The following is a 13,443-nucleotide window of genomic DNA, read 5'->3' on the forward strand; positions in this document are numbered from 1 at the left end:
TCTGCCGCCTCTCACTGCAGCAATTCAGGGCTGGTGAGATGTTCTCCATATTAAAGCATTGTTTCACAGTCAATGTTTTGGATACTAAGCCTGCACAAACTTAATTTATTCTTAGGAATTAGCCTGCCACTGTTTGTCTAAGCTTAATTGATTATAGATCTTAATGTCAATAACTTTTGGACATTATTAAAATGTTCTGCTATAAAAGTATTTTGAAATCAATTCCATTGATGCACACTAAGGATGTAATGGCAGACAGTAATGATGTTAACTCCCGATGGTTAGTATTATCATTTTAAAGTAAAACAATCGAAAAACCATGATTGAATTTTGCATATTGATACATTCATGGACCAACTAGAGTTAGCGCACTGGCTAGCTTAAATACTAACATGAATACAAGACAAATTAGTGTGCACACTCAAAAATGACCCCACGAGTTATTTTTCAAAATCTTTGAAAAAAAAAGTTGGGATATATTCATATTCTAGCTATTGCTCATAAACATATTTGTGACTTGAGGCGATTTGCATTTTAATTTATTGTTTTGATTAATTTTGAGAAATTGCAGCTTTGGGGTACTAACCCACTTTTCCACAATTGGGGACAAAAATGATCCCAAGCAGTTCCTATGGGTTATTCTATAAACCTTTAAATCTTAGCAACTCTGACACAACTCTTACACATCTGATGTCATCGCTCTATAGATTGGTTTGACAAACCAAAAAGTGACGGCTCCACCGCAAGATGCGGACATCCGACGACTTGGTATCAAAGCAAAAGGTTGTGGAAGAAAGGGCAGTTCAATCAAACTGAAAAACGAGCAGAGACAATATAACAACACGCTGACAAAGGACTCAGCTCGAAAAAATGGTGGAGCTTTGTGAATTCAGTCTCCAGAAGAAGTTGCTCTACGGACATATCCATCGTCAAACATCAAGGTATCCCTCATATCTCAGCAAGTGAAAAGGCCAACATCTTCTGCCAAACCTTTGCGGACAAGTGCACATTGCCTGGGGCATTAGCACAACCTCAGCTCCAGAGCCCACCACCGTCCTCTCACTTTGGCAATGTCTCCTTTAAACCCAAAGATGTGACGAACATCCTATACAACCTAGACCCAGGTAGGGCCTCAGGGCCGGATGAAATCCCTATGAGGGTCCTCAAAGAGTGCACCGCAGAACTGGCCAGTCAACTCAGCCGTCTATTTCAACTCCTTTTCTCTCGTGGCTTGTTTCCTGACCACTGGAAAACTGCAAGAGTGATCCCAATTCACAAAAGGGACTCTAAATCAGATCCATCCTAGGTACAGCTCCATATCCCTGCTCTGCTTCATCAGGAAAGTGATGGAATCCTCTGTTCACAAACAGCTACAGAGATATATCTCCTCCGCCATGACCTTATCTCCAATAAATAATATGGGTTAAGACCAAACCACGTGCAAAGCAGACCTCCTTACAGTTTTGTCAAAGACAAAAACAAGATCCCCCGACAAAAGTGGCGAAGTGTACGCTGTCGCACTGGACATTAAGGGTGCATTTGACTAGGTTTGGCACAATGGTCTTTGCGCTAAGCTCACTTTAAAGGGCGTAACTAGAAGACTGCACACTGGCTACAGAACTACTTTCAAGGAAGAACCATCAAGGTTGTGCTCTCTGGTCAATTTTCATATTCAATTCCCATCAACGCATCTGTACTCCAGGGATCAATTCTCGGCCCATTAGTATTCTCCATCTTCATAGATGATGTTATGGAACAGTGTGAGAACACCATATTCTTGCATGCAGACGACTCCACCATCTTCGCACCTACAACAACATGGACCGGAGGTACACATGGAGAACAGCTGAAAGTGAGCTGACACCTGGAAAGTCACTTTCGAGCCCAACAAGTACAAGGGAATCCATCCCGCCCTGATCTCTTCTTCGGGGCCACTAAAATCGGGCTCTGTGAGTAGATAAAGGTTCTGGGTCTTTGTATTGACTCCAAACTAATGTGGAACAGCCACCTGTCCAACATCTACAATTGTGCTAGTCAGTGTCTTGGAGCACTACGTAATTTGGCAACAAGCTTGACGTTAAAGGCAGAGATCTACAAAGGTCAGGAACATCATCCAGGCTAGGCTCCTGCCGCTCAGACCACTCTCCGGCATCTCGACTTCATCCAAAAAAAGGCTGTAAATATCATTGGTGTCGATGAGGACTTTGCCCTACAGCAGTTCGCCACCAGCAAGCTGGGTCATCGATGATCAGTTGCAGCACCAACTACTCTTTATAAGATGCACACCCCCAGCTGTCCTGCAGATCTTAAAGAACTGCTACCCCCAGCCCATATCTCGGGTCGTATCACCCGGAGGGTGCTACCAAGCCATGCCCTGCAAATCCCAGAGTCAAACACCAAATGCCTTGACAGGAGCTTTCTCCACTCTGCTATTACAAAATGGAACAGCCAAACACCTCAGTTTGTGACTGTAATTCTGACGCTTACGTCGCATGATAGCGAAGATTGTGATTCAACATGTAGTAGACAGCGTGCAGGTACGAGCTATTTGATAAAAAAAGACAAAAATACTAAGGCACATATGCAGTGAGGTGCGAGGCAAACCAACACTACTGCGTTAGGAATGCACAAAAACTTAGGACTATGCAGAAACAAACTTACTTGGAAGCCTCACAAAAGGGAACAGCGTTTAACAGCATCCATACAGATGACAATCTCCCGACAAAGAACACAGCACCAGCTGGACTTAAATAGCGACGACTAAACTCAAAACAGGTGCGCTAGGAAACAAAATAAAGCTGCTGCAGGACACTCAAAAAGAAAGTAGACTACAAAATAGGTGTGCAGGAGAGGAACTCCACATTAAACAAGGAAAAACACAAACAAATACACAATAAGGTGACAATAATCCCTTAAGGCTCAATGACTTTTAATCATCAAACATATGAGTAAATGGGTTGTACTTGTATAGCGCTTTTCTACCTTCAAGGTACTCAAAGCGCTTTGACACTACTTCCACATATACCCATTCACACACACATTCACACACTGATGGAGGGAGCTGCCATGCTAACCAGCACCCATCAGGAGCAAGGGCGAAGTGTCTTGCTCAAGACACAACGGACGTGACGAGGTTGGTACTAGGCGGGGATTGAACCAGGGACCCTCGGGTTGCGCACGGCCACTCTTCCACTGCGCCACGCCGTCCGTATATAGTTCTTATATACCTCTGAGTAGATGCAGATAAGTGATAGGTTCAAATAAAATAATTCCCATGCATTTTGCACCTCAACTTTAATCAGACATGTCAAGTATTGTGAGTAGAGTGCCGAGTGGAAAATGATCACACATTAGAGTGGCAAAATCTGTTACACCTTGCATGAAATTGATGTCATTGTGTATGCAGCAGCTCCAGCCTGGAAGCCTGTTGACTTTTTGCAGGACTTAATCAACCATCATGTCACAAACTGCAACCGAGGATGTGTGTGTCTGTGTGTGTGTGTCTGTGTGTGTGTGTGTGCGTGTGTGTGTGCGTGTGTGTGTGTGTGTGTGTGTGTGTGTGTGTGTGTGTGTGTGTGTGTGTGTGTGTGTGTGTGTGTGTGTGTGTGTGTGCGTGCGTGCGTGCGTGCGTGCGTGCGTGCGTGCGTGCGTGTGTGTGAGAGAGAAAAAAGAGTAGTTGAAGAAAATAAGTCATGGATGAGTGACATTATGGTACTATCCATCCATCCATTTTCTATCGCTTATTCCCTTTTGGGGTCGCGGGGGGCGCTGGCGCCTATCTCAGCTACAATCGGGCGGAAGGCGGGGTACACCTCATCGCAGGGCCAACACAGATAGACAGACAACATTCACACTCACATTCACACACTAGGGCCAATTTAGTGTTGCCAATCAACCTATCCCCAGGTGCATGTCTTTGGAAGTGGGAGGAAGCCGGAGTACCCGGAGGGAAACCGCGCATTCACGGGGAGAACATGCAAACTCCACACAGAAAGATCCCGAGCCTGGGATTGAACCCAGGACTGCAGGACTTTTGTATTGTGAGGCAGACGCACTAACCCCTCTGCTCTTAATTGTAGAAACACTCAATATACAGGCTGACAGGGGCTTCTCTTAGGTGCACATCAAAAAGGCTGGGAGGGGGCTGATATGAGTGTTATTAATATGTGTGCATGCATGGGGAAGAAATGGGGGAGGTGTGTGATGAGGGTCTTGAATTGCGCTGTAATCCTTTCGACCTGGTTGGAAATGACCCTGCACAGTCTGGCATAAACAATGAGGATGCACGCACGCATGCAAACAAAAACAATGGCTAGCTCATGACACTGCTCAGATGTTTTGACTTCATCATGGGAAAGTGTCCGCAGCAGACACTGGCTGATTTACTGCAAGAGAAGGTTGGTTGTGTTTGTGGGGTAGAGCTTTGTTTACACTTCTGCTGTGAGGCAAAATTGTCTATGCTGTGTCTGGGATACTTCCAAGGGGACAATGTTAAGTGTGAATGTTGAGATGTTGTGCAGGTTAAATTAATGATTGCCTGCACTTCTCATTAGGGATAGCATACATTCCTCATCCACCGCAGCAGATGGTGAATGTTTAGACTTGTTCCTACACAGCTCATGTCTAGTACAAGTGCACTTAATTTTTGTTTGTACATCTCCCACCCAGGATAAAACACATATTCTGTATTGCTGTCGCATAGCTAAGCAAACTGTGAATGCAAACTGGTTAAAATGTTTTTTTTGTCTCATTAACTGATTTAAAATATGTTTTATTAAGGTTTTTTTTCAAAATTATGTCTGACACAAAGTTGGTCAGTGTGATGCTTTTCATACTACTGTATTGACTGTTTTTTTTGCTCACCCCACACAGTTGTAGGAGCGTAAATCAATCTGTAGGGCATTTTTAAAATAGCTTTATAGGTGTCAAAATACGTTTTCTTAGTTTTTTCTCAAGCTGTTGCACCCCTCTTTAATTTCTACGGCAATAGAACTAGGTCTGTGTGTGTTTTTGTGCGAGCGTCTGTGGAGGTGTGTACACCACCTACAAAACAATATTGGCAGCATGTCAGGTGCTATGTGGAAGTTCATTATTTCAGTTACTCCGCAGGGAATACAACATGGCTGCTAGCCAATTTGTATTTCGCTGTCTGTTGCCCTCTGACTCATTCTCTCGTACAGTAGGTACATCTGCCTTATTTAATACCTAACATCCATCCATCCATCCATTTTCTACCACTACGTAAATCACGACAAAGGTTACAAATGTTAAGGCTAACATAACATGAGAGTGGTCTTGGCTCTGGCCATAAGATAGATATTTTTCAGCAATGCTGGAATGACTTCTTATTTATTTCTGTGTATGTGTCAAAAGGACAAAAAGTAATAGTGCCCTGGGACTGAATAACACATCAGCACTCACTAGCTGATGGTTGGTTGAGGTTTTTCCTTTCTGTTGATAATGTGTCGTGATCCGTGGTCCAGATCATGTTTTGTATTTTCACCTGTCTCTAATCAGAGACATTATTTAAGCCTGCCTTTGCCAGTCAGTTGAGCTGGCGTCATTGTTCGCTTCATGCCTTGTCTACGTAAGTCTTGTTTATTTCATGCCACAGTTTTGTGAGGTTCCATGTCCATAGTTCCATGTTTCCTGCAAAAAGTTTTTGCCTTAGCTTCCGCGTGCGATAGGCGCACTTGCCTTTGTTTTGTAAGTTGGATGATTTATGAAGTTTAAATCATGTTCCTACCTGCAAGTCCTGTTCTTAGTCGTCCATTTGCATCCCGGGAGAATGAACCGCGCAGTAAGCTGCAACACTGCCGTGACATAATGTTGTAGTTTTGTCCCGATACCAATATTTTGGTACCGTACCAAAATTAATTTGATACTTTTCGGGACTTTTTGATACTTTTCTAAAAAAAAAAAAAAAAAGGGGAACACAAAAAAATAGTATTATTGGCTTTATTTTAACAACAAATCTTAGTGTACATTAAACATGTTTCTTATTGCAAGTTTGTACTTAAATAAAATAGTGAATATACAAGCCAACTTGTCTTTTAGTAGTAAGTAAGCAAACACAGGCTCCTAATTTAGTCTGCTGACATATGCAGTAACATATTGTGTCATTCGCCATTCTATTTTATTTTTTCAAAATTATTAAGGACAAGTGGTAGAAAATGAATTATTAATCTACTTGTTCATTTAATTTTATTATCTGCTTACTTTCTCTTTTAACATGTTCTATCTACACTTCTGTTGAAATGTAATAATCACTTATTCTTCTCTTGCTTGGATGCTGTACAATAGTTTTGGGATATACCACAAATTTGGGTATCAATCCGATACCAAGTCGTTACAGAATCATACATTGGTCGTATTCAAAGTCCTCATGTGTCCAGGGAAATATTTCCTAAGTATATAAACATAATATGAATTTTTAAAAAACAAAAGATGTGATGCCAAAAAATATTGACTTAGTCATAGTAGTATCGACTACATACGCTGATGTTTCTTTACATTTTGACGCCGGTGTGCTACGGTGTGTTGTGAATCATGTTTAGCTACTGTATTCCTCGTCCTGCAAGGATGATACTTGTAAGAAAGTTATTTTATTTGTTGTTATGAAGGCGAGGATTAGTGATTTAGAAGTAACTAAAACACTGCCGACTGGGGCAGGACGTTAGCCGCTAGCTAGCTAGACATGTCTTAAAGCACCTCTTCCTGAGGGTCTTTCAGTGTTATAACTTCAGCTCTTTCTTTAGTTTACGTCCGTTTTCCCTTTTCTGTCTACACACATTGTCTGTTTGTAAGTACTCCGTGATTGTGCTCGTCTGCTCGTAAAGTAGCAATGACGCAAAGTGACAACGATGGTAGCACGGGGGTGTAGCAGACCGTTACTTTTCAGAGGCGTGATTGTACTGAATATGATTCATTAATATCGCAGTACTATACTAATACCAGTATTCAAATACATTTTTTAGACCTTTAACATCGAAACTGCCATCATGAAGTGAATTAGTGAATTATATTTATATAGCGCTTTTTTTTCCTCTAATGACTCAAAGCGCTTTACATAGTGAACAAATATATATATACATACTTACTTATATATATATATATATATATATATACATGTATATACTTATTTTACACACCTGCCCCCAGACACATTTTTTCTCTCAATGTGGCCCCTTAGTTAAAATAATTGCCCAGGCTTGTGCTAATCCAAATCAAATTTATTTGTGTGTTTACAGTATGACCCAGAGAATTCGGGCTTCATCAGTACCGAGCGCTTCAGAGACCTATTGGCAACTCATGGCTCCGAGATCGACCCCCACAAACTTGAAGTCCTCTTGGCCCTCGCCGATGGTAACTCGGATGGGAAGATCTGTTACCAGGACTTTGTCAACCTGGTGAGACACTTAAGAAATATGGAAGACACACCTATGGCCACTTATCCTAACATGAATGTTTTGGACTATGGGAGGACCCACGTCATGCAAGCTCCACACAAAAAAACCCAAATTAGTGATGGTTCAAACATTGAAACATTTTGCTGCAAGCCAACAGCGCTAGAAATAGTATTGAGTCTGTTTGTATAACAACTGTACCTGTTAACATATACTTTTTTTGATTTTAGGCACTGTATTTGAGTTGCAACTACCAGGTATTGTAAGAAAATATTCCCTGACAGATAATACATTTCCCCCCTTAATGCCCACTTTGCGCTGGTTTCAATTTAATCTTCTTACTGCAATCTTCTGTTGGTTGCCTAAAATCCTATGCAAACATCTTCTGCTCAGAATAAATGTATATTTGAATCTTTTGCACAGAGTGTAACCAAAGTAGTTAAATGCAATCCATTGGTGGGGGTTGTTGGATCTTTAAGTTATTAAGATTTCCCCTAACATAAACCATCAATACAGCTCTTGTTTTCAGTAACATTTTAGTACAGTCATTACTCCGTCCATCCATCCATTTTCTACCGCTTCTCCCTTTCGGGGTTGCAGGTTTTGCTGGAGCCTATGTCAGCTGCATTCGGGTGGAAGGCGACGTACGCCCTGGAATAGTCGCCACCTCATCGCAGGGCCAACACAAATAGACAGACAACATTCACACACTAAGGCCAATTTAGTGTGGCCAATCAACCTATACCCAGGTGCATGTCTTTGGAGGTGGGAGGAAGCCGGAGTGCTCGAAGGGAACTCACGCAGTCAAGGGGAGACCATGCAAACTCCTCACAGAAAGATCCCGAGCCCGGGATTGAACTCAGTACCTAAGTATTGTGAGGTACATGCACTTGTTAAGTCTAAGACGAGGGAAGGAGACGGCACAACAGCAGAAGTACAAACTCAATGTATTTATTGAGTGATTATTGGATACGCAAGGTGTGTATGGTACTATGTGTTTGAGTGTAAACTATGTGCTGGAATTTACATTTGAAGATATCGTAAGGAGTGTTGTAATGCGTGTTGAATGGTGGCGTCCAAATCCAGAAGGGGAAAGGCAAAGAAGTCCGGGGTCCAAGCGGGGGCATTCAAATCCAGAGGGGGGAAGGCAAAGAAGCCCGGATCCAAGCAGGGTCGTAGTGCAGGAGAGGGCGTCCAAAGTCCAGACAGTGTGTCAGGGAAATCAGGAGGGCAATCAGGGTTCAGGGGATATGGCAGCGGGAGCTGAGACTGAGACTGTGGAAGAAAGGAGAGACGAAGGAGATCAAACACAAGGCACGAGGAAAAAAGTACGGGAGAAAAACGCTGGTGGGAAGTCAGAGACATGAAGCTTACTGCGAGCAGGGCTACGTTCCGACGAGGAGTAGTCAGCGGCGAGGCTCTTTATCCTGTCGTCTGTAATCACTGCCAAGTGTTCTGATTGAAGATTGCCTCCGGTTGTGGTGGCGGGTGGGCGTGGCCTGCGCAGCGCGCGTGGTGGCGTGTCTGAATGCGCTCACAGTGGGAGCTGCTGAGTGCTCCCGCAGAAGAGGGAGAAACAGACTGTGCGTGCGCCGTAACAGCACTAACCTCTGTTCCACCGTGCAGCCACAGTCAATCCTCATACAAGTGTAAAAACAAGCTACACAAGTAGATTTTGTTTTGCTTGCACAGATTTGGAGTACACCAATAGTATTGGTGTACTCCAAATAGTACACCAATAGTATTGGTGTACTATTGTGGGGGGCAGGGTTTGGTGGTAGAGGGAGTATGTATTGTAGTGTCCTGAAAGAGTTAGGGCTGCAAGGGATTCTGGGTATTTGTTCTGCTGTGTTTATGTTGTGTTACGGTGCAGATGTTCTTCCGAAATGTGTTTGTCATTCTTGTTTGGTGTGGGTTTGCAGTGTGGAGCATATTTGTAACAGTCTTAAAGTTGTTTATACAACCACCCTCAGTGTGACCTGTATGGCTGTTGATCAAGTATGCCTTGCAGCCACTTACATGTGTCTGTAGAAGCCGCATACAACATGTGACTGGGCTGGCACAATGTTTGTATGGAGAAAAAGCGGACGTGACAACAGGTTATTGAGGACGCTAAAGGCAGTGCCTTCATGGCACCCCCACAATATCGTTGTCCGGTTGAAAATCGCGAGAAATTCGGGAGAATGGTTCCCCCGGGAGATTTTCAGGAGGGGCACTGAAATTCGGGAGTCTCCTGGAAAAATAGGGTTGGCAAGTATGCATTTGAAACACTTCCTTGGAAAAAAAACTTACCCTGGCCCCTAGCTAGCTACCCATGTCTTAAAGCACCTCTTCCTGAGGGCATTTATCTTTAATTTTCAAGCCAGAAAGCGTCTGTTCTCCCTTTTCTGTCTACACACTGTGTCTGCTTGTACAAACGTAAGTACTCCGTGATTGCGCGAACATGCTTCTCTGCTCGTAAACCAGCAAAAATACAACGTGACGACGACAGGGGCGGTGGGCTGCGGGGGGTTGAGGGGAATTGTGGCGGGCTGGTACTTTTCAGCGGCGATATCGTACCGAATACGATTCATTACTATCGCAGTACTATACTGATAACGGTATACCGTACAACCCGAGTGTGTACATGACATGAGTTAATTGGGTTATGGTTAGTTATTTTTTATTCAGTTCTCTCGTCATCATCACTATTTTCCCTTTTTGGCCTGTCATTGCCAAAACACTTGTGAAAGGTTATGCACAAACAAAGCCAAAGAAAATGCAAAAAAACCCAAAAAATATGCACTGGGAGTTTAGTGAGTAAAGGAGATCATTGAGGCTTCGTCCAAAATTTTTTGAGGTTCCTGCTCTGTAACTCACATAAAAGATAATGTTAGTGTGGAATTAGTGTATTACATTTACCTAAACATGGATGTTCTTGTGTTCCGTTTTTAGTTCTCTCGTGAACAAAGTAGAAGTCTTTGAAAGGGCATGCGGGAGACGGACATGCTTTATTTGTTCTGCTGTCTTCTCTTTGCACTGCACTTTCTTTCATCAATATGACTGACAGCCACTGCCTGATGACGCAGTGTTCAAGTCCCCTTCTCCCATCCCTGCACCTCTCCTTCCATTTCTCTTTTACCTTTTTTTTCTTTTTTTTAATCCCTTGCTTCAGTGCTTATCGCTCCTTCTGTCGAATGTCACACTGCAGTGTTGCTTCATTTATATCTCCACACCTCCTGAAATCCATATACCTCTCGAGGCAAGTTGTTTTTTTTCCATTTGGAGGTGAAATGATGCTGCCTATGGAAGTGCTCTTTACCTATAGCCTTCACATCTAACTTAACTATAACCTTTTTAACGCAGAATGGTTGCATCAGAGATGAAACAGTAGATCTCAGATTTTTACCAATGTGGGTATGCGTCCTAGCATTGCAGACCACCCTTACACAATAGTGGCTCTGATACTATGTCCTAAGGCGAAAAATTTCTTAGTACCTACTCATCTCCCTTAACCCCATGGAAACAAAGTTAAGTGAATTTCAAGCTTTTTACAGTCTTTGTGAATAGGGCCACACCTTTCTAATAATGACTACTTTACCCTGGTGATAAAACTTATTAAGTTAGTAAAGTTTTACAAGCAAATGTTTCACTGATGCATGGAACATTGCAATTGCTCGAACTCCATCAAACTTTTGAAATGCTGACTTTAACGGTTGATGACTGTTCTATCAGGGGTTGGTGGTAGCACGGTGTATAATGTAGCCTGGAAGAGTCAGGGTTGCATGGGATTTTAGGTATTTGTTAGGTTTTGTTTATGTTGTGTTACAGTGCGGATGTTTTCTCGAAATGTGTTTGTCATTCTTGTTTTTGTTGTGGGTTCACAGTGTGGCGCATGTTAGTAAGAGTGTTAAAGTTGTTTATATCACAACCCTCAGTGTAACATGCATGGCTGTTGAACAGGTATGCCTAGCTATTGCTTGAGGATTGTAATAGAGGTTTCACACAATACATGCCCGGCCGGCACGCTCACAGTGTTGTGTAACAGCGGGCACAACCATATGTATTAGAAGATGTTATGGGTATTGCCATCACGGCCCGCTCTTAATGTTGCTGTCCGAATGAAACTCACAGTATGCATACCTCAGACAATTTTAGGGAAAGGCACTGAGGTTAGAAATCTCCCGGTAAATTCGGGAAGGTCAGCAAGTTTACAGCTGAGCCATACCAGAGTGATCAAAGAGCCGCATGCGGCTCCGGAGCCAAGGGTTGCCGACCCCTGTTCTACATGTACAGACACTTGTGGAAATCACACATGAATACCTTAAGAGAAAGCGATTGCAGCTATTTGGGATCCAACACTTTTCAGACGGCAAGAGAACTTTCCAATGTCCAGCCGGGTCACCTGTCATGCTACTGAGCGAAAAACTTTGTCCGTTTGTCAAAGGAGAGACAACGAGAATGCGCGCTTCCGTGTGTGTGATTAAAAAAAAAAGATAGCGTGTGCTTTGTATTACCTGGCTGTCGAGGAAAACGTCGAATGCATTTGGACTGGCAAAGCAGACTGTATCAGTTATTGTCCGCCATGTTTGTCGCGGACTCAACGTCTAGGTACAGAGTATATAAAGTCACCAAAAACAAATGGACAATTAAAGTGATGGCAAACTAATGAGGGGTGTCCTGACCAACTATCTAGATCCTAGATTGATTAATGTTAAATGTTCTTTATCACATTGTTTACATGTCTAAAAAAGATTTGATTAATTTATGATGTCTCAGGTGTGATTCACTACAATAGGGCCCCACAGCACACTGGATTCCAATTAATTGAAATACCACAACACTGGATATTTTTCAGATAAGTTACATTTAAGAACTTGCACACATAGCAACACTGGAGATGACTATGACGTGCGCACTTTCCGCGCCTGCGTACTAGGTCGCGTTGCGCCGGCAGACAGAGGGGGAGCGGGGCTCTTAAACGATTGCACTGTTGGCAAGGTTAGGTGTGATTTACCCTGAATAACCTTATCCGGCTAAGTGTAAACGGGCCTAAGTTAGAACTAGGCTTTGAGGTGTTACAACCACTGGCGTGTGTTGCATTGTAAAAACTTGGTCAACTTGACAGTCGCAGCTACGACCATAATTCGTGCCTGTCCTGTGTTGTCATTCTAACTCGCTCACAAGCAGTGGCTAAAAAAATGCAGTACACAGAACTAGAACAGAGCCAGCTGTGCTTCTCTCGCTTTAAACATCAGTAACTTTGCCAATATTTTCAGATTCTAAATATTTAAATGCCAAGTTTTTGAAGAAAGTTTTCTAGAATAGTGTAAGGTGTTATTGGTATGAAATATGAGTGAAATGTCCAAATGTCTTTTTGTTACATGACAGAACATATTCTGCTGCTCTCATATTCCTCTTCTTCCACCTGTCATCTACTGCATCTCTTCTGTGTGTTACCTGTTCCGCGCCATTCGCCATTCTCATCAGATTGTCTTGAATTCTCATTTGTCCCCTTTAACCTTTCATCTTCCTTTTCCCCCAGTCTCTTGCCGGTGGGTAAACAGGCAGAACGTCACTTGTGTTTTGTGTTCTGTACAATAAAAGAGAGGAAGTGCAGTCAATTCACATGAAGAATTGTATTTCTTTATGGTACATTGGCTGCCCCCACCCAGGGGAGGTCTGAATAAATGTGTGTGTCCTCCCTGAAAACATCCTATTGAACACATTTTGGCCAGCCTTCAGATATCTACAAGACATGTTGTAAAAGTTAAAGTTATACTCGTGTTGCTTAGTGATGAGGTTAATGCTTTGTCTGAGAGCATCCTCATAGAGATAGAAAGACAGCCGTGTATGCGCTCTTCCTGGTGTGTCGTCTGCATGGGGCCATGGAACCTTGTAATCTTTTTCCCACAGTTCTCGTCTCCTGACAGAAAGGCAGAAATAATTGGCCTCTACCAAAGCCCTTAAAAGAGGGATTGCTACCGAGATACTAAAAGTCTCATTAAGTAGTGCCTAGAGCTCCTCACACAACAAAACTATCACTACTATTATTGTA

The 13,443-nt window shown here is 42.8% G+C and overlaps 1 protein-coding gene across 3 annotated transcripts in view; it reads left to right on the forward strand.

The window, feature by feature from the left end:
- rhbdl3 (rhomboid, veinlet-like 3 (Drosophila)) overlaps positions 1–13,443 on the forward strand; it is a 99,854-nt gene that overhangs the window by 54,712 nt on the left and 31,699 nt on the right. For 2 of the 3 annotated variants that reach the window (XM_061910669.1, XM_061910677.1), the window contains one exon: positions 7,251–7,409. In XM_061910669.1, the coding sequence (XP_061766653.1) occupies positions 7,251–7,409 (159 nt within the window). Of the gene's footprint in view, positions 1–4,247; positions 4,398–7,250; positions 7,410–13,443 lie in introns of those variants that run through there. The other variant, XM_061910684.1, reaches the window with a different exon arrangement.

The sequence above is a fragment of the Nerophis ophidion genome, linkage group LG01 (assembly GCF_033978795.1).
Source record: "Nerophis ophidion isolate RoL-2023_Sa linkage group LG01, RoL_Noph_v1.0, whole genome shotgun sequence".
In the NCBI taxonomy this organism is placed as follows: domain Eukaryota; kingdom Metazoa; phylum Chordata; class Actinopteri; order Syngnathiformes; family Syngnathidae; genus Nerophis; species Nerophis ophidion.